This window comes from Dryobates pubescens, chromosome 6 (assembly GCF_014839835.1).
Source record: "Dryobates pubescens isolate bDryPub1 chromosome 6, bDryPub1.pri, whole genome shotgun sequence".
Taxonomy (NCBI): Eukaryota; Metazoa; Chordata; class Aves; order Piciformes; family Picidae; genus Dryobates; species Dryobates pubescens.
In genome coordinates, this window is record NC_071617.1 from 32,346,311 (window position 1) to 32,373,562 (window position 27,252).

A 27,252-nucleotide genomic window follows, 5' to 3' on the forward strand; every position below is an offset into this window, starting at 1 on the left:
TTTATTAAGCTGTTTTTCTTTCAGTAAAAAGAAGCATTTATCAGTAATTTCATATATCATGTGAGATAAGTCTCCCTGACAATTCTTAAGGATGCAAACAAGACACTGACATCATACACTAAATATAGAGCAGCTCCTGCTTAAGGTGAATAAATAATGCAGATGCAAAATCCCAGGTCTTCAGTTACACATTCATTACCCTCCAACTGTCAGGTTCTCATCATAAAGAGAACAATGTCTGACTCCAGAAAGGAGTGACAGGTGAAGAATGCAAAAGAACTGTAGACAATAGGTGATTAAGCAGAATTTCCTTATCCTCTTGTTTTTTCTTATAGCTACATTTAATTTCAGCAATAATCCATGGTGCAGCTTTTCTAGTACAACTCTGCCATCTCCCTCCATTTGCCTTCAAGCCAAGCTGGAGAGACAAAATTGGGTGGGGAGAGAATGAACAATGAACATGGCCAAACTGTGGAAACTTCCCTAGGCACTTAGCAGGAAAAACAACAACAAAACAAAACAAGACAGAAGAAAGAAAGGGGGGGATGGGGAGAAAGGCTCTGATCAGACTGTGAAAGCAGTAAAGCAGCAGCATCCCCCTATGAAACAGAAGTTTTCCATGCACTGTCAGAGAGAGGTTTAAATTAGAATCTCCCAATGCTAATCTCTCTTGATTCCTCTAGTGGTTTTATTTAAGGCACTCATTTTAACCACTACACAATCAAATCTGTAGCTGTCTCTACTGTGTATTATTTTAGCACTCAAAAAGTGCCTCAAGAAGGATCAGGATTGATAACAAAACCCAATCAATACTTTCCCCTTTCTCCTTCAAATCAAAGGTATTGAGCAGGGGGAGTCTCAACCCATGCTTGCTGGGGGAGAATGGAGACAGGAAAGGAGGAAACAAGAAGACAATGTGCTATCAAAGCTGCCGCAAGGTGTTGGATCAATGACAACATCTGCATGAGGGTCTGGGCTACATTAGAAGCTGTTGCCATGGGAACCAGTGCAAAAGCCTCAGACAGGAGGGAGCGGGTGCTGATGAAATGTGGGAAAGCAGGAGAGAGTATTTTTAGATCACATAGGGGGAACGCTACACAATGACATCATCCTATCTCATTATTTGCACCCGTGCTGTATAACACTTTGTGGCATCTGCCTCAGGCTGCTAAATGGGAAAAAGTTATTATGGATGTGAATTATAAATACTGTAGTGAAACTTGAGCTCTGGAGTTTTTAGACATCACTATTCTGTAATAAAGGAGAGCATTTAATACACTGTGCTGTACGGTGCGAGAAGCGTTGTGTCTAGGATCTTAATATTCTCAGAAAGCAATTGTGAATTATCCTTTTATTGTTAGTTAGAGGCTGAGTGCAAACGATTTTACACATTTGATATTTCACACATTGGCAAGCCTTTTGCACTGGAGCAACATGGCCTAATTTTCCAGAGTGCTGTGTGCCAATGTCCTCTGAGTGTATGTGGTAGTAGTCTTAGGTGCTCAGCACTGCCAAAATTCCAGCCATGCATGTCGCATTTGAAAGAATCCTCATTAATCTTGAAACTAAAAAGTGTACGTTTCACTGCCTGGGTTCAGCTCCTTAGCTGAGACCAGACCTGTTTTACAGTTAAGGACCCAGTAGATACCCATGGCATTTGCTGAATGTAGCTGTGAATCAGGGGGAAAAAAGAATTCTGATTCTCAGACATCATTCCCAGCTGACAAACAGAGAAGAAAGCCTCCAAACCTAGAGAGGTGAAGCATGTCAGAGCTCATCTGCCTTGCAGTGGAATGCAGGTGCCCAGCACCCATTTCACTGTAGAGTCTGGAATCACAATTCCTATCACACTGCCAGCAGTGCAGTCAGAAGGATAAACCCAGAGGAACGTGCTCCTTGTGGCTGCAAAACTCTGCCTGCTCTTTGCCCTGGAATAACCATCCGTTAATGCTGTGCTCAGCCAGAGCTTGTCTGGGGCCACTGGGGCCTGTCACTGGAGATGGGTAGAGACTGAAATTCCCAATCCATGCTGATACTCACTGACACTGCCAAAATGCTGCTGGGTGAGTGACAGGGCTTGCCCTAGCTTTTGCCCTGTGCAAAGCAAAACACGTGGGTCCCCAGCCATTTGTTTTTGCACTTAGGACTAACCCCTGCATTGGCGGGTGAGAACAGGAGGTGGGTAACAAGAGCTGTGCAGGGCCCCAAGTGCCAGGGGAGCAGGCATGGAGCAGGCAGCAGAGCACAGCCCGGCTGCAAGGAGTGAGCTGGGCTGATGTCATGCTTTTTCTCCCAGGTGAGCTAAATATGACTCTCTTGCTGGCCCCACTTTCCTGCTCCCCACCACTGTACTGTGTTTCCTAAGGGTGCAAGCAGGTGGGACAAGGGTAGCAGCAGGAGGCTATGGGCATGTGGTGCAACCACTGCCTCCCCTGCCCTTCTGTAAAAGGCACTGGTGTGCAGCCCGGCCAAGTAGGGAAACAGAGCAAGAAATAGCACAGAGCCCATGGCAGATGAGCAAAAATAGAAGAGAGCCAGGGAGTTACCACTTGGCTGCAGGCAGAAGTTTCTTAAAGCAAGGACAACAGGTAGCAAAACCTGATTTATTTTTTTTCACCATGCAATCACAATGTACAACTCTTCTCTATGTTTAAGCACTCCTTTCTTGCAGAAGATCTGACTTTAAAAACACACAATAAATAGTGAAACATGATGATGTATGTCTGCTACTTCTGACCCATCTTCAGGAGTAGAAGATGAAAGTTACCCAACACAGCATATCTCAGACTGCCAGGGTTCCAATAGGGCATGTTTACAAAGCGGGACTAGAAAAGGTGAGCGAATTTAGTTGAGCCTGAAATAGCATTGAAGCCTGAAGACATTTTCTTTCCTAATCTAAATGCAGCCTTCTAGCTACAACATCCCTGAGACTGTTAAACTTAACTAAATCATGCCTGAAATGGTAGTTTTTAAGATATCATTGGCTATCTTGACCTGTTCTGCATGTTGACTTTGTTCAGCTTAACCTCACACCTCTTTCCTAGCTAAGCTAACGCCCAGCACATTGCTGCAAACCTTTTGCTTTCTTCCTGGCAGCTCTTTTTTTGACACTTCTCATTTTATTTTATTTTTGAGGAAGGATACTAGGATTATACATCTTACAATATTAGTGTTGGATATAGATGAAACAATATTTCATACAAGTTATCATTTAATTTGCATTATATGTTAGTATTGGCAGTACAGGCATTGTAGTCATGCCAGTAGAGATACTTTGATCTGAAATATTGTAAAACTCAGTGAGACTTGAAGTAGGGCAGCAGAAATATTAAAAATCTGGCCTGTGCTTTTGGGGATACAGGTGCTGTTGACACCCTAAGTGGGTGATCTCTCTGCAGGCTTGACTGTCTGCAAAAATCAAGGACCATTTTAGGGCAACATATAACTTGCAATGAGGAGTAACTCTGAACATGCACGGAATTCAGCAGACATATTTTGGGCACTGCCCCAACCAGAATCACAGCAGTTGTGGACATGTATGGATCGAGGGACCTCCAGAAATCTTCTCCTCCCCTTTCCTCTCTTCCTGACTAATATTTAACCTTTTTAAAATATCTTTTGTGACAGGGACAGCCCTCCACCTCTCCTGCTGGTTACAGTTTTTCCTTTAACCTAGCTCACTCTCACTGGAAAACAGCTCACCTTCTTCTCTGTCTACTTCAAGGCTAGTTGATTTAATGGCAATTTTTACATATTTGACATGTTGCCATATCTTCCCTTACCTTCTGTTCTTCCAGCCTGGACAGACAAGTTCCTCGAACCTTTCCCCATAAGCCACATCCTCCAGGCTACCACCATGCCCCACACTCTAAGACTACACTTGCCTGCATCACCCCTGGAGCAGTGGGATGCCATCCTCCACCCAATTCAGCCCTGAGGAGGAAGGAGTGGTGATTTCCCCATCCTCATATCTGGTGTGACCACTTGCACTTCCCGGTTGGCTCTTTCCCTGTCCTGGACCACTGGCTGCAGCCTTGCCACTCATCCAGACCTCCCCTGCTCTGCCACTGCTAGCCTGGCCCTTCTCCACGGTAACATTATCCACTTAGATCTTCCTTTGAAATGTGTGCTGTGCACTCCCCTGCACTGAATTTCATTTTATTGATCTCAGACCATTTCTCCTGTTTGTCAAGACCACTTTGATTTCTGCCCCTCGAAAGTGCATTCAAAGTGTGCTTCCCCACCCACAGATTTTAAAGTGTGCTTTCAATCCCATTAGCCTTCTCCTTAATGACATAAATAATAGCAGCATGATACAGTGTTGTCCACTTGATTGCTGCTTTCCCTTCCCTCTAATCTCTCCTAGTGCCAAGGCAGTGATCACCCTTGCTGGTGAGATGCAAGAGGGACATCTTCTTGCAACTGGTGATGGCAGCTCCCTGAAGATAGGAGTACAGAGCATTGTCCTACATTCAGCAGCTTGTTGCTGCTGGCGCAAGGCATTAAGCCCAGCATCTGATGTAGGCATGACTCTCTCCAAAGTTTAAAAGCTGCTGCTATCTGTGTGTGTAAATCTTGAACCTCAAGCCTGTAGCCAGAAGACAAGCTGGGATTGGTTTGGCTTGGCAGGACCACTGAAGCTTGAGCTACCAGAAACACTTACTGAGTGAGTTGGTGCAGCTTCAGCTCAGGCTTGCCAGGGACCCAGCTGAATGATTAAAAGAAGTATCAGCTCGGTTGCAGGCTGCAGTACGCTCACAACCCTGTTGTCAATGAATAAAATTAATCATTTTCACTGATTCTCTAATCAACCCAATCCTCACAGGTGTAAATTATGCTGGCAGACGTATAATCAGGGAACTTTTCCAAATTAACCTAAAAAAAGCCCCCACTGAATCTTGCTCAGCTGAGCTGAGCAAAGGCTGTCTAAAATAAGTGCAACACAAAACTGAGTGGTAGCAACTGTGCCTTATGAAAGTTGATGGAAAAACAACCATCCTGGAAGGCAGAGCTTCAATTTGAGATGATGATGGCCCCCACCCTGGGCCAGCCTTTCCCCACTGATGACTGGGACATGTCTCCAAGCACTTGTTTGCATGGAAAGGTCCAATCCCTTCAGCCAGTAGACCTGCTGGAAGAAAATAAACCTCAGTACATGGCTAGGAACAAAACACAGAAGATGAGGGAGGGTACGACCTTCAGCTGGTGTCACTGTCTGCTAAATGCACCCCACCATCAGCCTCTCTCTGGTTATGGAGGACATTAGCTTGATAGCTTTGGTGTGAATTCAGCTTCTTACTGTTTCTATGATGCTCCTTCAGTGATCCTTGGAGGAGGAAGGTGACTGCTGTGTGAGAGAGCCCAGCAGACAGGCCATGAAAAATAGTTATTTATCCACTGACCTGGGTCTGCAAAGGACATTGGGACACTTTATTTATTCTCCCTAGAGGTGCAGGTTGAAACAATTGTACTAGTGTGTACTGAGTAATGGAAAAGAGGAGATGTCGGAATACTGAACATAGCATTGTGAGTCTTTAGAAGAAAACAGTGAAACCAAGCAGCAAAACCTGAGTTATAAGTATATTGCTGCATGACCTGGGGGGTCCAAAAAGAGTTCAGATGGGACCTAGCCTGCTGCTTTATGTATTCACTGTTTTATCATGTAAAATAACAGTAAATTGGATTCCAGCAAATAGTGGTAAATATTTGATGATATAATTATGCCTTATAAATGCAATATTCTTTATTTTGCAAATTAAATTTTCACCCATTTATTTAGGCTGTGAGTATGTCACAGTTGTTTGTTATGGACTTCCATAACCATTTGATTAATATTAAATGCTTAAAATAAAAAATGCATTTATATTTTAGTTATAATGGCTCCATGGAAGCACTATGAATATGAGTCAGTATTTATGGCCCACGTTAGTTCTTAGTACTAGTTTTAATATTTTTATTGCTGTTCTGGACATGTACAGTTCATTACATATGAAAAATAGTTTAATTTTGAAAAGCTTTGTAATGATCTGTAAACCAGAGAGTGTTCCCTGACAAGCTGCATGAACCCTTCACATCCTCCTGCTCTCACCTCTTTTATCCTGAAGAAGGCAGACCTGAGGTAAGTGACAAACCTACCCTATCTGTATGCCTGGAAGAGAGGGTATCTTAAAAAGCATGAATACAGAAGCTAAAAGCTTTGAAAATGCTCACAACACAGCTTCTGTCCACCTAAATATACATAATCTGGACCATGGCTGTGCAGGAATTAGGGAGAGTGTTAACTACCGGGAATTATCGCATGGATCTATAAGGCATCTTTCATGCCCACTGGGTGTGGTAATAAACCAAACCCTGTATGTTTGGCAATTACCCCATACAGAAAAGCTTATTATAACCACTACAGACAGTGGCTGCAGCCAGCACCCTACTGCTGTGGGTTTCAGGCTCCAAAGAAGCCTGGGAGGAGAAGGCTTCCCTGAGGCACCAAGAGCAGCATTCAGTTTTTTGCTTCAGTTAACTCAGACAGTTTCAAGTGCTTCAGGTATTTTTGTGCAGTACTAGGGAGAAGTGTTGTGACTTCTATCAAACAAACAAAAAACCAAAACAAAACAAAACAAATCATTCTGAGCACTCCTTCTGCTCCCTGTCAGATACCTGTGAAGGTTTTACTTTCCTTTTGTTACACCGTTTTGGTGTCCTGGCAGCTTTAACAACATCCTTATAGACTTTAAACGGCACTGTATCTTCTACCAGCCACAGGCTGTGCACACAGAGCGTGTTCTTCCCAGCTCCAGTCATGCTGGATTTCACTGGCATGCTCACACATCACCTGAAGGAAGAAAGTCAGGTCCCAGGATTTGCTAAATATCCCAATAACAGCAGATGTGGGGCTGCAGATGACAGTGTCCATCCCTACCACTACTGCCAGTGCTGGGAAATGATGGTGACCTGTCAAGACTACTGAAGAAGCACAGGCTGTGCATGGCCATTTTATTTTCATTGCAGCCCTCTGTGGTCTACCAGTCTGAAAAAGCAAATTCAGACCTCAGTTTGCAGAGGCAGGAGAGCAAGGACGCCAGTTTCAAGTGCCATTGAAACCTGTACCGAGGATGAGTGCTTTCTCTACTGTCAGAACAGGCTGTACTTCATTTCTTTCCAGTCTCTGAAAGAAGGAGAGAAGCAGTGCCCAGCCTCTCCTTGAGGGTCTGGTGGCTGCACTCAGACTAGCAGGGGAGAGCAGAGGCATCTGGGAGAGGATTTGTGCCTCCTAGCCTCCTGTGCTGCTCTCCACAAACTAGGCTGTTTCTTTCCATTAAGGGCAGAGCAGTCTGTCTTTCCCAGCTGCTTTTGTCAAATAGGCTGGGGAGAGAGTGTCAAAGTGGGAAGTTTGATTAATTTGGTGTGAAGGTAATGGCTACCATGCAAAATAGATGGCTATTTGGCCCCTGGGTCCCACCTTGCCATGTCTGTCAACCTGAAGGAGAGGTGGTCTTCCTCTGTTCAGAAACTTTCAGCTCTTGGGCTTCTGCATCTTCAGAAACAAATAGAGTTCTGGTATGCAAACCAGCAGCAAGAGCCTGGGACAACAGCTGAATTACACTGTTAAATACTCAGTCCTTTAAACAAACTGGAAAAAGTGTTTCTTAAAGACTAGAAGAAAAGACACAGCTGCATTTTCAGCTGAGGATAGATGGTGCATGGGAGCCACTGTACAGTGGCAAGGGGAAGAGGGGATGAAGTCCATCAAGTCCCTTCAACCTGTGTCATTCCCAAAGGACAGAGCTTGGCTATGTCCTGCACTGCTGCCATGTGGAGCTCTGCAGCAACCAGGGACATTGGGCTGCCTCTTGCAATCTCTGTTGAAATACTTCAACTTGCAAATCATGACAAGAGAAGGTGCTTTATTTAGGGTTGAAATTGGAGCCAAAATCTATTCTAGGCAATGACTTGAAGGTCATGCACCCACAAAGAGTTCCTACCCTATCAGTATGTGCTATTAGACAGATGCTGCTGTTGCTCTTTCTCTGACAGTGACAGATTTAGGCTTAGCATGCCACCCTTTCATGGGTGTTTGTTTTCACCAGTCTACATTGCTTTCCTAATCCTTACCCCCAACTCAAGTTTCACTCACTTGTGCCCTCCTGAAAGGGTTGCAATTAGGCACAGATAGTGCAGACCTTTACAGTAAAAGCAAAATCCTTCCTGCCTGGAGACTTCACCAGCAATGAGCTGGCTATGTGACTTTGCAAGTGTGCTCTGCATAGCCTATGGTCTCAATATCCTCTGAGGTGAGCATGGCAGTTCACACACAGTCCCTGTTCCTGTCACACAAGGCTGTGGACTGCCTAGGGGACTCAAAAGTGGAAGCACAGCCCTGGTTAGCAGTACTAAGGATGTGGCTCCATTTCTTAAGTACACAGAGAGATCCTTTACAAGCCAAATGTCTTGGTCTTCACACTCTGTGGAGGGATTCAAGCTCCCATGGCACAGAGAAGAAAGAGTTTATTACCAAATCTGGCCATTCCCTGCTACTCTTCTCTGGAGTAAGACACCCTCCATGCAGAACAGAGTGGAACTAAACTTCCAAAAGGGCTGTCCTGCTATTCCACTACCACCAATCTGGTGCCTCTCCATTGCAAGGGGGTGATTATTTTAAGGCAGGTGTTTGGCATATATGGAGGCATCAGTAAGAAATGCAGCAAGCTGAAGATTATGAATGGTGGCCATGGGATGGACAAGTCAATCAGGGATAAATTGGGAGTGAGGCAAAGAGCCTGATGCACTACTGATCCCTATGGACAGAGATAGATTAGACCCAACAGTTGCCTGTATTTATAACCTTCTTAACACCCTGCTGTGCCTGAAGGAGAGGAGAGAGGAAAGATCACAAGATCCTCACTGGCTGGGGCTTGGGAAAGGAAGTCTCCGAAATGTGACCACTGGACATCCTCCCACCCTAGGGTTGAGATTTTCCATGGTGTCACTCCTGCTGTTGCTCATGGGCAGAGCACACTGATGGGCTGATCCTCACTCCTCAGGCTGCAGGAGAGATATTCAGGAGCTCAGAGAGCAAACCTGAAGTGAGACAGTGAGAAATCTGCTTCTCTGGTCCCTGCCCCTCACCCCTGGCTGCCTCCAAGGGCTGGTGGAGCTAATCGACATATTATGAGTACAGTCCTTTTTCAGTGTGGGTCTGTGTTTATGTTTACTTTTAGGAGCTAGAGATGGTACAGATGGCTAATTTGTTTGTTCGATATTGTTCTTTCTAGCTGCCTAGAGCTGTTTTTGTACTTCTCTATTTGTCATGGTTACTGCATACTCAAAATCTCAAGTGCCTCTTTTCCTGTATGGTGGAAAGCTTACTGAGTATCAGCTGAAAAACCACGACTGTTTAGGAGGATTTTCTCTTTCACCTCTTTGTCTGGTGCCACCCCCTGCCTTGCCTTTCTTTAGGTGGGGAGCTCCGGGAGGCAGAAAGCCAGCTCTAGCACAGAGGCTTCCCAGAAAACTCAGACAACAGGTTTTCTCCGGACTCTCAGAGCCCCCAGAATGGGTCATCTCCCTTGCAGGTTAGTGAGAAACATGGGCAGGGACTAGTACTACTGACCAGAGAAATGGTGGTGGTGGGGAAGGAAGCAGCTGCACTTGATCACACACCATTGCTGCCCGTTTGCTACTGGTGGGAAGAGCAAGCCCTCTGATTAGCATTCCAAAGAATGTAATTAGGAGACAAGGCTATTTTCAGCAGTGTCCCCTCTCATGGCTTGTAAAGGCACAAGCGCAAAGAAGCCCAAAGTAGGCACTTCCTCCATCACAGGCACTGAGTGGCTTATATTAGCACAATGCTCCAAATCCCCTGTAAGTCCTCCCATAAAGAGAGAGTAAATATAGTTTGCCAAACAGTTATCTTTAGCACAGTCTTGTCTGCCAGCATGGATCTTTCTGCATGACCTCTTACTAAGTCAGGGCAATTTCTTCTCCTTTGCTTACTCCTGCCTGTGACACCATGCCCGGAAGGGAGCCAGGGCTCCCTGGGACTGGCAGGGAGGGACTGCTTCCACCCCTCTTACTGACTAGCCTCTTTACAGACACAACTAGGTTATTGACCTTCAGGCCTACATTTTCCTGTCTGTTTTAAAAGGCAAAAAATATGAGACATAAATTCCCACAGAAGGATGGTGAAGGGAAAGCATGTCTGCTCTGCTGGGAAGCCTCTCACAGCTGCGGCATGCTGAGTCGATACCTCTGCACCAGGTTCTCTGTAATGCTGGGGTGGTAGCGAGAGGAGAAACACAGGGAAGTTTTGCAGTGAAGTGAAGCCATTCCCATATCAATCACACTGCTGCTTAGACAGACAGTCTTTCCCTTCCTCGGTCTCCCTTTGACACTACCTCTTTTGTGCCATCACTCATGCACACACACAGAGTAGTCCACCAGACTGAATTGCCTCTGCCCTGACAGCTGCATAAGCAGCAACATAAGCACAATTAGGAGGGTGGGAAGGTCCCACCTTTGGGGGTTCATTCGGCATGGAGGACCGTGCCCAGCTCATGGGCCATACATGGGACGCTGGCAGGACTGGGATACTGCAAGGCAGCGACTAAACCCTTTTGAGGTGATAAGGGAAGGTGTGGGAGAAGAGGCCTGGCACATCAGCAGGGACTTTGCCTGCTAGATGAAGAGCATACATTCTTTTAACAAATAAAAACAAAACAAACAAACAAAGCCCACAAACAAACCCCAAACCAAGCCAAACAAAGAATAAAAAGAGCAAAGGACAAAGCTGACCGCAACTCTGGTTACCCACCAGCTGCCCTGTGAGCTTTTCTGCCCACTGGTTCGCCGCCTCTGGCTCCATGGGAAGGAAGGGCCTCTGTCGCAGAGGTTGCCCCATGCGAGGCAGCCCCGTCACACCAAGCAACTACCTGCACAACTTGATAGCACCTAGCATCCAAAAAAGGCCCAACCTGTATTGTGTCATGGCTATACTGCAAAATCAGAGGCAGAACACACTTCCCCCAGGTGTCAAAAATCACAATGTCCAGGATAAGCTGGAGCTGTACAAATGCAGCAAGAAGGCAGGCAGCTCCAGCCTGCCATGTCCATGTGAGCTCTGGGTTTCAGAGCAGGTCTCTCATGCCCATCACCACAGACAGTGACACACTTCCACAAAAAACTCCACACATCCAAACCATTATTTTTCAAATAAATATTTCCCACCCCCTTTTTTTGTAATATATTTCAGCAGAGTCTCATCCCTTTAGAAAACTGCAGCTGGCAACCAATGTAACACAAGCTCAGAGACTCTGCCATAATGAAAAGGGGGAGCTGAGAGAGCTAATGGCCCCAGCTGCTGCTGTAAGCTTTACTCTCACCTGCCACATTCTGTTTGAGAGGCATCACATTGCAGTTCCTTCCCTTTGCCACTCTCAAGCATGGTTGGAGTGCTCTCCAGAACAAGAACAATACAGTTTTGGTGCCGTCTGCCAGACAGAGAAATTCAATTGTGCTTTTCTCATCAGGAGGCCCCCTGATTCCTCCTGCATTAGTGAGCAGAGCTCTTCCAAACTCACAGAGACCAGGTTCTCATCTCTGCCATGTTGCTGTAAATCTACAGTGACTCCAGCACAGCCAGGATCAATATGGGGGAACACAGGCCAAGACTGGGCCCGTCAAAGTGTTGCTCATCCCAAGAAGGCAAAAAGAGAAGAGATGTCTCTAGTATCCAACAGTCTTCTGCAGAGTATCACCTCCAACAAACCTCCCTATGTTGGCAATAATTAAAGACAGCTCTATTAATATGTATCTATAAGAAACCTATCTGTTGTTGGGTGACTGTAGCTGAAGGAAAGTTGGACAGCAGCAGTTCTGTACATATTCTGCCAAACCAATGCAGAGGCACCACAATCATTTCCCACAACACTGGTTGTATGATGGGCTCCAATCCATGCACTTTTTCCTCTGTTGGCATAAAATCCATCTTGTTTTCCTCCATCAACCTTGAGCAAGGGAGGGAGTGTAAGCAGTAGCCTGTGCTTCCCAGGACACAGAGGTGCTGCTCACCTCCCTGCAGGCAGGATGCTGCTCAGCCCTATTCTCTCTGATGAGCCCTTTCCCAGAGACTATGATGTTCCTTCTACTGCTCTCCTGATAAAAGGGATGCAACCCACTTGAAAATTTCCCTTACCTGGTGAATGCTGAAATGTTCTGCCTCGGTCCTGTGCAGCTGCTAGGTATTTTGCCACCTCTGAAGTGAAGAAGATCAGCCATAAAGCTCATTAATGCAGTACAACTCAACTTCAGTCAGCCACATCTTGGTGGTTAGCCTTATTCCCACATGATTTCTCCACAGTGATGCTATGCTAACATTTCCTGGGGTGCAAATGCACACATGCAGCACAGACACACCATCAGCCAGGAAATCACTTAGGGAGCATATCCAGTGTTTCAAATGAAGTTCACCACTGAAGCTCAGTTCTCAGGCTTATTCTTTTCATTTCCTCAACTTTGAAGCAATTTCTGATTCTATCACACCTTCCATGTGCCTGATCCAGTTACACTCAGTCTGATTCTATCTCCACCATCTCCCTGGTGGGCCTGGGGGTGACAGAGAACATTCCACTGCTGGAGTCCAGCCACTCTCCTCATCATCCTGACAGTTTGCATCCCAGGACTCACAAAACTCTTAACTGTTAAGACATTTCTAATGAGACAGCAAGAGTAATAAATGGCTTAAGAAAACTCTCCCAACCCTTCATATTTATTACAAACCATTACAATGCCTGTACCAATGACCAAAGTCTTAAAAATATATGTGAGATTCTGCTTGGACACATGCTGGGTTTTCTCTTGTTATTCATGAATAAAGATTGTACTTTCCAGGTAAATTAACCAGAAACATTTCTAAAGGTAGTTTAAACGTGAATTTTCCAATGACATTTCTTGTTTGCTTTACAAAAGGCTGATAAAGCTTGCAGTGACAACAAAACTATCTTTCCTTACACTTGAAGGGAAGTAAATACTTTGGAGAAAAGGCAGACTGGTGGATTGGTAATGACTTCAAGTCCTTCAGCCTTACTGCTCTGAACTTCCTTCTGGTTGTTCTGAAAAGCAGCCAGGAGATGCCCTGAATGAAGCCAGGAGCCCTGCAACACTGAAAACAAGAACCAGCATTTTATTTCACTCATTGGCCACCCCTTCACACATTTCCTTCCCAGTATTTCTGAAGACATGTTTGTGGAAAAAGCTGAGTATAGTGCAACTTTGCTCTGCTCAGATTGCTCCTTCATCTTAATCTGCATATACCAAGTACTCTGAAAGAACCAGTATTTCTTCTGAATTATTTATAGTACATGGGAATTATAATAATATAGAAACCTGCTATGATTTAATTAATTATGAATAATAATAAGGTAATGCTAGAAATATATTTAACTGAGAAGCCTATTTATAATGAAATTATTTCTTATAAATAATTAGAGCAAAACTCTGTGTGTTGTAAATCAACTTTTACATTTATGGCCTGATTCTTCCTGCACTTCTGGTGTAACTTTGCCCACACAGACACACACAGTGCCAGTGATGTCAATGACAGAGCTGTTGGCAGGATGAGATCCTGTTTAGGATTAGAAGAACACATTGCAAAAGAAAAACATTGCTTTTCTTTTTCTTTTTTTTTTCTTTTTTTTTTAACCAGCTAAGGGTCAGCAATTCAATCCCTAAAAGATGAGCTTTTCCTTTTTGCCTGTAGATCAAATTCACCTTATTTTGCCTTTCTTGACCCCATTCAAAAAGCAAATGAAACCCAGATGACACTAACTCTGTTTCACAAGTATTGTTTACCATTTGCCTAAGCCGCTCTTGCCTGACTCTGTGTAACAGAGTGGTGATGTGGAGCCTAACTGATATCATAGAATCATAGAATCAGTCAGGGTTGGAAGGGACCACAAGGATCATCTAGTTCCAACCCCTCTGCCATGGGCAGGGACACCCCACACTAGAATGCTTCAGGGTGCCGAGACAAAACCCAAAGTTTGGTTATTGAGACATAATTGAGAGGGGTACCTGAAAGAGTGTGCCATGTCCTATCTGAGCAAGAGCGATTGAATTGAGACTGCTGTCACCAGCCTGTTCCTGGTTTTAGCCTGGGCCTTAGCTTAAGGGAGTGATGAGCAAATTAGACCAACCAGTTTCCAGCTCCCATACTCAACAGGCAGAAGCAGGGCTGGATGGGACTTTGTTTAGCTTTTTTGTTAAGTAAATAGACTCACTGCAGTCCTTCATCCCTGCTTTGAAATCAGCGTGGTTTGTAACTTTGGTCAGGTGCCAACTGCTTCACGGAAGCGATACTGGATTTCAGCTGAAAGCAGTAAACAAAAAGAATGCTTCATTACTGTCATCTTCTTGAAAAGGGCCAAACTTAAAGAGAAACAGATCTTGCAGTACTGCTTTTACTGACCTAAGTCAGGGATTTGCTTAGGAGAAGAACTCAAGGTGAGCTGAAAAGCATGATGGCTCAAGATGGCTCCACCTTCAACAATCTCAAATGCACTTGGTACTCCTTTTGTCTTTCTCATCCAAAAGAAGAGCAGCATGGGTACAAGGCTGGGCCAATCAAGGTGTTGCTCATCCTGCAGGAGCTGAAGTGGGACTGGCTGTCTGACATCAGAAAGGAGACAAAAGGAGAGAAGCTGTCTCCAGCATCCAACAGCCTTCTGCTGTTGGAGAATCATAGAATTATCAGGGTTAGAAGGGACCTCAAGGGTCATCTAGTTCCACCCCCCTCTGCCATGGGCAGGGACACCTAGATCAGGTTGCTCAGAGCCACATCCATCCTGGCCCTTTAAAACCTCCAGGGATGGGGCTTCTACCACCTCCCTGGGCAACCTGTTCCAGTGTCTCACCACCCAGCCAGTCACTGCCTAGCCTATATTGGTGCTTGGGATTGCCCTGAACTAAATGCAGGAACTTGTGCTTGTTCCTGTTGAACTTCTTGAGGTTGGCTTGAGCCTACCTCTCCAGCCTGTCAAGGTCCTCTGGATGTCATCCCTTCCCTCCAGAGTGTCTGCTGCACCACACAGCTTGGTGTCATCAGCAAACCTGCTGAGGGTGCACTCAATGCCACTGTCCATGTTGCCCACAAAGATGTTAAACAAGACTGGTCCCAGTACTGATCTCTGAGGGACTCTGCTTGTCACTGGCCTCCACTTGGACATGGACCCATTGACAGCCACTCTTTGGATGTGGCCATCAAGTCAGTTCTTTATCCACCAAGTGGTCCATCAAACACATATTTTAACAGCTTGGAGACCAGGATGTGGCGTGGGACAGTGTTGAAAGCTTTGCTCAGGTCCAGGTAAATTATGTCAGTTGCTCAGCCTTCATCTATTAATGTTGTGACCTTGTCATAGAAGGCCACCAGGTTTGTCAGGCAGGATTTGCTCTTGGTGAAGCTGTGTTGATTGTACCAAATCACCTCTTTGTTATTCTTCTGCCTCAGCAGTGCCTCCAGTGCTCCATGATCTTACCAGGCACAGAGGTGAGACTGACTGGCCTATAGTTACCTGGATAATCCTTCTTTCCCTTTTTGAAAATGGGGGTGAGGGATGGGGGAGAAGGATGGATTAAGCACTACTTCAGCTTTTGGAGGTGCTTGTATAAAGTTCTCCTCTAGGACCCAAAAACTGATACTATAATTAGGCTCAATAAAGGAAAAGAAATCCCTCCGCCAAGGAAAGTAGCTGCATGCGTAGCCTTTGATAGGCCAAATGTAGGCCATGAACCACTACCTGAACTCTCCTTGGTCACAGGATGAAACTGGTAGTGCCAGAGCACCTTTTTAATGCTGCTCAGGAAAAGCCTAAAATAGGCTGAAACCTACCTCTCTCAACTAGCCCTTTCCTCTGCAGGCACCTTTGAAGGTGTACTCCCAAGGAAAGCGCTGTGGCAGAAGGGATGCAGGGGGAAGGATGAGGGGAGGCTGTCAGGGCAGGTAATCCAGTCCCTCTACAGCCAGGAAACAGATAAAAAGTGAGCCCAGAAGCTTTTCTACATAAACCAGATTTATTGGTATGACTCCAGTGCTTTGTGGACTGTTATCCATCAAAAGCAGCACTGAAATTGGCACTCCTTGCAGAAAAGGAAGGGATCCACCCCAAAACACTAAATGTCAGGAAACTTGTGTGACACAGGATGAACCTGCTGATGTAGTTCAAAATGTTCTTGTTCAGAAGATAACTGGGAAGCAGCATGGCCAAGCCAGGCCAGGCTGCTGGTGTGCACCTTCCACCAGTGCCAGGACCACACAAAACCACACAAAACCTGCTGCAAGTCCTCTGGAGGTGGCTGGAGGCCAAATGACTAGCCACCCAGCACGAACCACTGTTCCCAGCAAGCCTCACTACCAGGAAAGCCTCATGGCTGAGATGTACATTTCAGGAAATAAAGAAGTTGTGGAGAAAAGGAAAGGAGCAGAAGTCAGACCTCCACCTTTGCAAATTAATTTTAACATAGTCTAACATAGAGGTTTGGGCAGAGAGCCATGGTAACCCAAAGAAGCAGGACCTGTGAGGTGAAATAACCATCTGGATGGTAAAAATATTAATAGGGAGTATAAAGCAGCCAATTCAATTATGTGCACAGGTTATTTGTCTCTCCAAAGAAAATCACAGGGCTTACACAAGTAGAAGGGCTCTCATAATATGAAAGCAACCAGCAAAATAGCCACTAAAAAGCAGAGCTAAACATTTGTTGTTTCATGCTGTTTATCATCATTTGTTTCCTCCCTGAAAGCCAGAAGGCACAACTTAGATGTCTAAGGAAAAATTATGAACTAATTAGAGTCCCTGGAATGACAACTTAAATCCCCAGCAGGGCGCATCCTGCCCCTTCTTCCCAGGACCAAGGAAACTGATACTCAGCACCGCCACTGCGTGAAGTGCTTTATGGTCCAGAGGTAATAAAGACAGCACAGTACCTTCTGCAAGAAAATAAAGGAAATAAACATCTTCCTTCTTTAATTTCTGAAAGAGAGGTTGCCCTAACTTTATTCTTAGAGGGAAAATGGATTGACCCCTATTCATTCACCACCACAAAGTCACAGGGAATTTAGTGGGGTGATTTTCTAGAAGTTTGAATAGGTCAGCAAGTGCAATGGAAAAAGTGTTGCTTATACTGGTTTGGCTTCATTGCAATGCATGAAGTAAGATTTGCAAAAGCCCACGTCAGTGTGTAGGAGCTGATATTTCCTGATTTTTGTGAAGTTCAGTATCACCTTCCCCTGCTCCCACTGAAGTCTGTATGAAGTCTGTACTGTATGAAAATACAGTACTGAAATTTTTGCTGAGGAGTGATGTTTCTTAAAAGATAAAATTATTTGTTCCTAGCACTTAGCAGCAGCTGAATTAAGCAAACCAAAACAACAATGAAAAAAGAGTTGCAAATAGTCTGAACAAAATTAAACACCTCCTTTCATTAAGCAGTTTTTGCCTAATTCTTTTAAGTCCTCTTACTACTGGACAGTTGGAGAATATGACATTCCTATTAAAAAAAGAGTTGGAGAAAACCTGAATTTCTGTTGGAAAAAAAAAAGAAAAAAGAAAAGAAAAAGGGGAAAAAAGGGGGGAAAAGGAAAAAAAACCACCACAATCAAGGGAATCTATTAAAAAAAAAACAAACAGACAACCATAAAAATATCAGGCCTCCTTCAGCCCATAAAGGTGCAAGAAGATAAAAGCCCAAAAACAGAGAAGAGAGAAAGGGAACATGCAGCTGGCTTTCTTATGCCACTGGCCAAGTGGGTGGCAGGGTGAGGGCCCCATCCACAGCCCACCACCTGCCTAATTCCCAGCCACCAGCTCCAGCCTGGCACTGTGAGAATTGGAGGAGTTGTCCCCTACAGCAAGTAAAAAACCCACTGAACCAATAACCTCTTTCATCTCTGTTTACTCATCTTCTGTTTATTTTTAAATTGTTGGAAAAGAAAAAAAACCACAAACATGAAGTATCTCAGGGGCCAGGTGGGGGGCAAGTAAATGATTTGCAGTGAAAAAAAGGGTAAAAGAAAATCTGTATTTTGCATTTTTGCAGCAAGAGTGAATGCCTGCGTTCCCAGAGGCAGTGACTGAGGTCTCCTTGATAGTCAGAGGCTTTCCCACCAAGGTTTCCCAGCAATACCACAGCACTCCATCATGGAGAGTACCCTGCTGCCCTGCTGCCTCATGGAAAAATCCCAGGCAGGATTCATCAGGATGGGACAGGGGCACCCCAGGGCTGGGGACCATCAAGGCAAGCAGCAGCATGTCAAGGGGACAGAGAAGACATAGAATACATAGAATAAACCAGGTTGGAAGAGACCTTCAAGATCATCGCATCCAAGATGGGGGAACAGTTGGGTACTATGCAGGGTTCTCACCCCTACCCCAGCACTACATGGAGGTGGAAACTAATGAGCTGGGCTATTTCTTGAGATGTTTACTGAGTCAAAGGTGGTGGGAGGAAACACCTACTACACAGCAGGCAGCTTTCACAATTTTTTTCTGTCTTCTTCTTGAGTTTTATTGGGGGCATCTACCTGGTTCAACGCCTTGGATTTTAGCATGTATTCTTCTATACCAATCTCTACAAAACTGGATCTTGAGTGGCAGAATGAAAAGCAAAGTTAGGTGGAGTGTGTACAAAAATAACTGCAGAGTTGTCACCCCATCTTCAGTGCACCTATGCCAACCAAGACAGCCATATGGACAATAATATGCACTTAGGAAATTTCTATGGCAGACATCAGTGTTTCCTCTTCCCCAGAAGAGAGACTTTAGGAGTGTTCATCCTTTCAGGCTGCTCAGTGATTCAGATTTCAACCCTGCACTTAATGCTCAAAGCCCATGTCAAGTGAAAGAGTTACCTCCTGTGCAGCAGCCCCGGTGACGAAGTGGATAAGCAGGCACTCCATTTATTTGCTTTGAGCACTGCCTGACCTTGGGCCAGGGTAGAGGAAAGACATCCTGCTCCTAGGAACAAAGGGCAAGTGAAGGAGTGACTCAGGACTCCATCTGGCCTATGTGGGATCCCAGGAAGGGTGGCTGGGCTGTCCCATGGCCCTGGTTAGCAAGCAGTGAGGACCACCCACTGCAGAAAGTGAATCCATACATTGTCCAGCGCACCTTCTGTTTTCACAGGGGGAAAAAAAGGTGAGGTTTTTGATTACTTTTTGCTTTCTACTTGCCCATGGTGAGCACAGACTTGAAGGTGTCATTTATACTGAGCTGGACTGTGGCATATAAACAAATGAGTCTACTTGGGGAAAGATGGGGGGGTCTGAAATTATTTTTCAAAAGCTGCAGCTGTAGCTCCCTAAATGCAAATGCTCCAGGATAACATAAAATGCTGAGGACAGAGCCTTTTCAAGCCTAATTATTTGATGCCTCCTGTATGTAGTCCTGTTGCAGTGAAGCATCACAGCTGAAACAGTAGGAGTCAGAGCTAGAGGTATTTGTCTGTTTATGACATGCTCATCTACTGTTGCTGCCATTAATTTCCAGTTTTCTCCTCCCATCTGAGGAGTGGCTGCGTTGGGGGAGGGACTGCAGCTGTGCCTGAACAGCCTGCGCACCACACTGGGTATCCCATGCCGGTTTAGGGGTAAATTACACATGGGGAGCAATTAGCAGGGCAGGTGCCACGCTGCAGGTGTGCCACCAACTTGGGAGGGCAAGCGGTGGCTGGGTGTCTCTGGAGCACCATCCCATCCCATTGAGGGCAGCTGCCCTACCAGGAGGATGGACAAGGGCTTGGCCCGGGCACAGAAGGGAAAGATCCAGGGGATCTGTTGATGTAACAAGCCACTAGAGCGCACTCTCAAATGTACTTACATCTTTTGCTTAAGTGGTAGTTCATAAAAACGTGCAGTTGCCATGACCTGGTTTACAGCACATCTAGAAAGAGTGCTCCCAAACTTACCAGGTTTTCTGAGGCCACTGCAAAAGCAGAGAGTCCCTTTTGTGGCACCTTTCCCACCTGACCTGGGTGCAGGGCAGTACCCGCCAGCTCCACACGGCCCCCTCTCACCCCACACTTCTGCCTGCTTGTCAGAAATGGTATTATTAAAAAAAATTAAATTGGCCTTGGGCAGCTATAGCTTTTTCAACTTTTCTTTTTTACATACAAAGAAATGCAAGAAATATTTAAAGTTCTTAGGTTCTTTATCCTTAGTGCCAGAAGAGAGGGAAAAAAAAAAGGGGGGGGGGGGGGAAAAGAAATAAAAAGGCAAGGGGAAAAAAGAAGGCAATGGGTTAGAGCTCAGTGGCTATCAACAGAAGCACTGTGCAGGTGATTTGCCAAGAAAAAAAAAATAGCTCAGGTAAAAAAAGTGCTAGAAGTGAGTTTTAAAAAAATAAAATCATATCATTCTTCATTAAAACACTTTTAATACTACACGACTTACAGCACCACCTTTTAAGTTTAAAAAGGAGTATTAACAGTAGCACTGTTGCAGCTAAAGCCCCTCTAAATAATAATGGGGGCGGGGGGGAGAAAGGCAAAACCAAAAAACCAGCTTGTAGCCCAGAAATAGCAAACTGCAGGCAGAATCCACCAGAGCATTATCATAACTCAGTAAAGCAACCAAAAGGAGCAAAGCAACACTGAATTTCAAAGAAAAAATGAGCTGTGTGTGAACACCCTCCAGATTTTTTTTTCCTTTTTGTTGTTTTTTTGTTTGTTTGGTTTGTTTCCTTTTGCAGCTTTACAGCGCAGTTTAGACTTGGCTGGAGCCTAGAGGCTGAACATCAGTTGAGCAAGGTAGCCCCTGCAAGCCGTTTGTCTTCCCATTAAATTGTTCCTGGGCCATCACCTGGCATCAGTAGCTGGGGAGTTTCCATTCCCTCCGTGAGCCATAGAGCTGTGGGACCTGGGCAGCCAGCAGGGAGGAGGAGGAAGGTGTGCTTCCTTATGGGTCTCTCCACCCAATCACACCAATGTCCCTCAGCCCCAAAACAAGGATATGCATTGTCAGGAGTAGGTCTCGCCCTCAGCTGTCTCAAAGCTGAGCCACCTGATAATGCAAAACGAGGATTTTTTTAGGGAGGCCTTGGGGTTTTGGTTTTGCTTCTTTTTTAAGAGTAGGGATAGCACTTCAAAAACATGAGCCTCATCCCATATGAGGTATTATGCCAAGTAACTCTGAAGAACTTGTTACCAGCTATCAGCTCAAAATCCAATTTTTTTTAATAAAGTGCCTAAATACACATTTACACAGATCATAGTGGTTCCAAAGAATCCTTTACAGTTGTGGTTTGTTTTTTTTAATATATATAGGTATATATAGGTGTGTGTATATATATATATATATATATAATGTGCGTTCTCTTCAAATTGGCTAAATGTGTTTACATAAGACACCAACCTTGACTATAGGTATAGTTTTAAAGCGTACTATTGACTCAATGATTTTGTTTATCATGCAAGTCTTACCTAGTATTACATTGACCTGTAATATGGAACACAACGTAGTGGGTGTGCTCATTAAACACTTCATTAAAAATCACTGTGCATGTGCAGTCCTGATCTTCAAATATTAATAATGGTATTTTTTTTCCCAAAGGAGAAAAAAAAAAGTAGTCTTCCAAAGATGATCTAGTCTGCATTAAATTGCAGTCTGAACATTATCACAATATGAACAGTTGACTAAAAAGCACCCCAAATTCTTCAAATTATATTCGTCTGAACAGGTTTTTCCTCCTCTTCTTACCGCATGGAAAGTGTTTATGAGCCCATCCCCAGGAAGGGACAACCTTGCCATCCTTTTGCTCAGAAACAACTGCGTATAACCCAGTTATAAACACCTCAACAGAAGGGCTTGTACAGCTGCAGAATTGCCAACAAACTATAAACAGCACAAAAACATCACTATAAGACTCGAACTATTTCTAGTAACCAATGATTTATTGATTTTAGAAGTCTGCTTGGTGATGCAGAAGCGTGATCAAAAGAAGTGGCTTTACAAGGGTTCTCCAAAGTAGCTTAAAAGGCTGGGCCAGGGCCATTATGTGCAACCCCAATTGCTTTCATTTCAACCAGTTTATGTTTTCATTTTCAAAGAATAGCAGTAGGTTCATTTCAAGCACATGTAATAAGGAAATTACAGGTTTCCTCCACCCACATTTGGGCTGTCATTGATATGCCCACAGGCAATCTGGCAGAGCCTCAGTCACTCCTGTCACTGTACCACACCGTACCTGCCACTACTTGGAAATACTGGGTCAGTGATAGTAACAATAGCAACAGCACGAGGTGACTGATAAACAAACTCAAAGTCCACCTGTACCATCTGAAAATTAAGGATAAAAATTAAGAGGGAAAAAAAAATTAAAAAAAAAAAAAATCAATCTCACCCCCACCTCTCAGCTTTGTCTAAGCATACAAAAGCTTCAGCAGTGACACTGAAGACCTTCAGAGATCACAGTGCTTCAATGGCACCTTTACCAGTCGTATAATTAAGTTCGTTATCAGAATTCCACGTTCTGGTACATAATTGGTAGATGAATGCAGTTTTGTAATCGTTCAAGTGATCACGTGAACTGCAGTCAACTTTGCCTTAAAAAAAAAACCAAGGCCAAACAAACCCAGAAATCCCTAACTCAACAGCGCCTCTCGGACACCTTTGCACATCCTACTCTGGAGGCGACTTCCCTTGAAAAACATGGAGGAATTTTTGAGTGCATCTATTGGATCAGCCATCTCAATGTGAGCCACGTGTTTCTGGGAGAGCCCTCCTGCTCCCTAAGCTCGCCTGACTGGCGGAATTGGCAAAGGCCTTGGCCAGCCACTCTTCTCCCCATCCGCCTCAGACCAAGCCTGCATGCGACCAGCTCTACAGGACAGGGGCCAGGAATAAGGAATCACAGACAGTAAGGCAATCTTTACAATGTCAGAAAGTGTATTTGGCATTTAAACAAAGAACAGAAACAAACAAACAAAACAAAAAAAAAAAGGGAAGAAAAAGGGGTGGGGGGGGAGGAAACAAGTGCATACAAATACAGCTAGAAGCATTTCTGGTTTGCCAAGTGCTCTCTAAAAAAAGCAGCGCAAGTCACAGCCTACATTGAACAGGAACTGTCACCAGGGAAGCACAACAAATAGTTGCTATAACAAAAGGGGGGGGGGAGGGAAGGAAAAAAAAAAAAAAAACATTAAAAAACGAACTCAAAGGGAAAAAAAAAGGAAGAATAAGAAATGCCTTTATAATAAGTACATACCTTTAGTCTTCAAAAATATAGAAACACAATGTATTCAAAAAAATCAGAATTATACAGCCATGTTTATGAAGTCTACATTTCCCTTGTCTTGGAGATATATATATATACTTTTATATATATATTTATAGATATATACAGAATTCGAGCAGTTCGAGTTCAAGGTGATGCTGGGCGACGAAAGCGACCAAGTCACGAGTCCCTCTCCTTTTTCACTTTCACATCTCCAGCCAGGATGGTGGCGATCTCCCCCTGCATGAAGGCCCAGGGAACATTGGAGCCGACCAGGGGACATTTCTCCCCGCTAGGACAATACACCTCCCCGCTGGCTCCCTGCTGCTTGATGCTCTGCCGAGAGCAAGGGAAGCAGAACTTGTGGGAGGGGACGGAGGGGCACTGCACGAAGTGGGTGTCCTCCAGGCGCTCGTGGCAGAGAGTACAACACAACGGGACGCTGGCGGCGAGGGACGAGTCCGGCAGGCTGGCGGGGTGGACGGGCTCCAGCCCGCCCGCCGCGTTGGCCCCCTGGCCCGGCACCTCCCTGCCGGGACCCAGCCTTCTTTGGTTCATGGCAGAGGGCGAGGGGGGGCTGCTGCTGTTCCTCCGCGTGGTGGAGTGAACCTGGTTGGCCTCTTTGGAGGCGTGGTTGCCCCCGGCATTGTCCGCCACCAAAATGAGGGCAGCCATAGGAGATTGGCCGTTTTGGGCCGCCTCGGGCGGCGTGGTCCGGTTGGAGTGGGGAGAAGCGGTGGGCGGCGGGGGCGACATAAACGGGGTGGCCGTCAGCGGCAGCTTCATCCCTTCCGACGAGGTGGGCAGCCAAGGCTGCACCTCCCCATTGATCTTCGGGGGGCCTGCCTCACCCTCTGGCTCGGGGGAAGGCTTCCTCTTCCGGGCGGCCCGGGCCCCTGCAGAGGGGAGGAGACGGGTGAGAAGGCAGTGTAGTCGGAACGCACCGCTGAGCATCAGGGTCTCTGCTGTGCACCCGCAGAAACAACTGGCCACGGTCACCCCTTGGGCACCGGCCACCCACGCCGTCGGGCCGCCGCCTCGAACGCCCAAGAACCTCTGTCCCACATGCCAGGACACCACCTACCCGACACCCCAGCCCTGCCCTACGCCCCCCGGGCCCCGTCGCCTCACCTGGCTTGGCCACGGCGCCGTTGGTCTCGTAGCCCAGCAGCCTTCCGCCCGCCATACCCGGCTCCTTCTTGAACTTGCTGTCGAAGGGTGGCACGGCATGGCTACCGTGCTGATGCAGGGCCAGCAAAGTGTCCCGCACGGTCTTGGGCTTCGCCAGCCACTCCTGCTCGCCGCCCGGACGTCCCTTGCCCTCGGTAGCCATCTCCGCCGCCGCCGGCAAGCTCTCAGACGAGCCCCGCTTCTCCTTGGCGCCGCCGTCGTGCTCCCCCGCCGCACCGTTGCCGCCGGAGGACGAGGAGGAGACGGAGCCCGGGCGCTTGTGCCCCAGCTCGCTCGGCTGTCCCGCCGCCTGCGTCGCCGGCTGTGTCGCCGCCGCCGGCTGTTGGGGGACAGGCACGGCCATCGGGGCGGGCGCAGTGGAGATGGCGGCGAGTGAGGCGGCGGCGGCAGCACGGCTGCCTAAGCCACTGATGGCGGCGGGAAGCCCAGCGCCGTTCACTAGCGGCACTAGGGTGGGAGGCACAGCGTGCGTCCGCCTTGGGTTGGGGCTCTGCCGATTCAGCTCGGGTGGCTCCTCAGGCTTGGGGAAGCCGTTAGGCACCAAGATGCCATTGACCTGTCGGCCGCCGCCGTATTCGGTGCCCAGGCGGGGCGGCGGCCGCTCGGCCGCCAGCGAGTAGCGCTCCAGGGGCTGCGGCGGGGGCCGCGCCGCCGCCTCCGCCGCCGCAGGGTGGCCGAGCTGCTGTTGCTGCGCCAGCAGCTCCTTGGCGGAGAGCGGCGGCTGCTTGGCGTGGGGCGGCGGCGGGGCTCGGCCCTCAGGGAAGCAGCCGTGTGCCCGCTTCAGCTGCCGCGCTGTATCGATGACGAACTCCACGCGGTCGGCCCCCTCGTAGTTGACGCAGCCCCGGCAGACGGGCTCGGTGAAGTCCCAGATCATGGCCCAGGGCATGCGGGGCAGGTCGCACAGGTAGCACGACTGCCTGCGGGAAGCAGCCGCCACCGCCGCCGACGACATGTCCCGTCCCCGGGGCAGCGGCGAGCGCCCCCCGCTCCGGCTCCTGCCGCCTCCGCCTCTCGCCACCGGAGTCCCGACGGGGAGGCTTGGTCGCCGCGGCCGCAGCGGGACCGTCCGCCGGGCCCCCTCCCCCTCGCCTTCCTCTTCCGTGCGCTGGAGAGGGGCGCGGCGGGCGCCCCGACTGGCACAGCCGCTGCGGGGGACACCGCTCTCCTCGCCGTCTCCGCCGGCGGCGCTCACAGGGCGGCGAGGACGCGCATCTCCGCGGCACGGCTGACGCAGGGCTGCGGCCGCTGCCGCCCGCACGATTCCCCCGCTCGCTGGCTACTACGGGGCGGCGCGGGCCGGAGCGGTGGGGCGGGCGGGGCGGGGACTGCCGCGGGGGCCGGGGCCGGGGCTGGCGGCGGCGCCGTGCCGGGTTCCAGCCGTCACCGCCGCCTCTGCGCGCCGCCGCCTCGATTCTTCGACAGTGCTGGCCGCGCCTGCGCAATGGGCGCCCCCGCCCCACCGCCGCGATCCCGGCCCGCGCCCCCGCCACCGGCAACACCACCAGCACCGGGGGTTCCTCCTGTCGTCGGGGTTCGCCGTGCCCCCGCCCCGCCTCGCTCTCGAGGAGGGCTAAGGGGACAGTGGAGGGGGACAGGAAAAGGGGCAGGGGTGCGCTGCCGCTCCCGTCTGCTTTTCTGTTATTAAATTGTTTTTATTACTGTTTCCTGCGCAGCCGAGGTCTTCGCAGAAACCTGCCACCCGGGGCGCCCCCCGCAGTGCGGGGCTCCGTGTCCTCCCTTGCTCGGGCGGTGACCTTGGGCACGGCGCGGCTCCCCCACACACACTCCCCCGCGGGGCCGGTCAGCACCGCCTCCGGGCAGGGACTGGCGCCCTTCCACGCCGCGGCCTGGCTTTGTTCTCCCCGCCGGAGCAGAAGGCACCATTGTAAATAAACAGAACGACTCTCTGTGTGTCTTTTTTTCTTTCTTTTTTTTTTTTTTTCTTTTTTTGGGGGGGGAATGACATTTTGAACTGTTATCATTGTGCACAGGAAATGGGGCATTTTCAACCACAAAACAGCGCTTCCTAATGCAGATTAGCGAAATTCACGCAGTCTAAGCAAACACCATCTCCTTAGGAAAAGAAAAACCTGCAGACGTTTCCCCACTCCCACGCGGCGAATCGCTCATCTGCCGCCTGTATTCACACTAAACACAGGGCAGCGTAAAGGACGGAGGAAAAGAATGTGCCTGCTCTTCCCGTTTGCCACGGGAGGTGAAGCGATCCTTTACCGGACGCATTCCGGCACGTAGGGCCGGCTCTACGCGTCCGCCCGGACACGGTAAACATGACAGAGGCTGCCCCGCCGTTCAGGCAGCCCTTCCCACTGCGTTATGTAGGTTACGGGGGAGGGAGGGAAGGAGGGCGGGAGGCGGGGGCCGGTAGGGGCCGGGGAAGCTCTGACGTCCGCAGCCGCCGCCGAGAGGTGCCTCCCCGCGGCTGGCAGCCACACGATGGTTGTGGATGGGGCGCTGCTGCTGCCGCCGGGCCTGCTCCACGCGAAGCGCCGCCTCCCCGCGGCTCCTCCGTGTCCCGGCGCGACGAGGTTCAGCGGGGAGTAGGGGCAGCAGCCACCCCTTGCTACCCCTCCCCACAGCTTCCTCCCATGCCGCCCTCCAGGGCCGGGGAGCTGGGTGGCACGGCCGCCTGGGTGGCACGGCCGCCTGTGCGCCCCGGGGTGGGGGCTTGTCTCGCCCTGCCCCGCCCTCCTTGTCGTGTCGTTGGTTGCCAGCGCCGGTCCCCGTGCCAGGTTGGGTGACTTTGCAACTGCGTCCCTGACTGGGCGTCCTGAAGGCCCTG

The 27,252-nt window shown here is 48.0% G+C and overlaps 1 protein-coding gene across 1 annotated transcript; it reads right to left on the minus strand.

The window, feature by feature from the left end:
- Window positions 1-23,164: 23,164 nt before the first annotated feature.
- IRF2BP2 (interferon regulatory factor 2 binding protein 2) lies at window positions 23,165-25,515 on the minus strand. Its single transcript, XM_054162267.1, has 2 exons — window positions 24,390-25,515; window positions 23,165-24,154 (listed from the first exon to the last, which is right to left on the minus strand). Exons 1-2 carry the CDS (start codon window positions 25,402-25,404, stop codon window positions 23,439-23,441), a joined length of 1,731 nt encoding a protein of 576 aa, XP_054018242.1. The 5' UTR covers window positions 25,405-25,515; the 3' UTR covers window positions 23,165-23,438.
- Between the last annotated feature and the right edge of the window lie 1,737 nt (window positions 25,516-27,252).

Excerpts from the sequence above, each read along its gene's own strand:
- IRF2BP2 (XM_054162267.1), bottom strand. The coding sequence starts at position 25,404 with ATGTCGTCGGCGGCGGTGGCGGCTGCTTCCCGCAGGCAGTCGTGCTAC. Across the intron at positions 24,155-24,389 it reads CGGCGCCGTGGCCAAGCCAG|GGGCCCGGGCCGCCCGGAAG; the intron begins GTGAGGCGACGG and ends TCCCCTCTGCAG.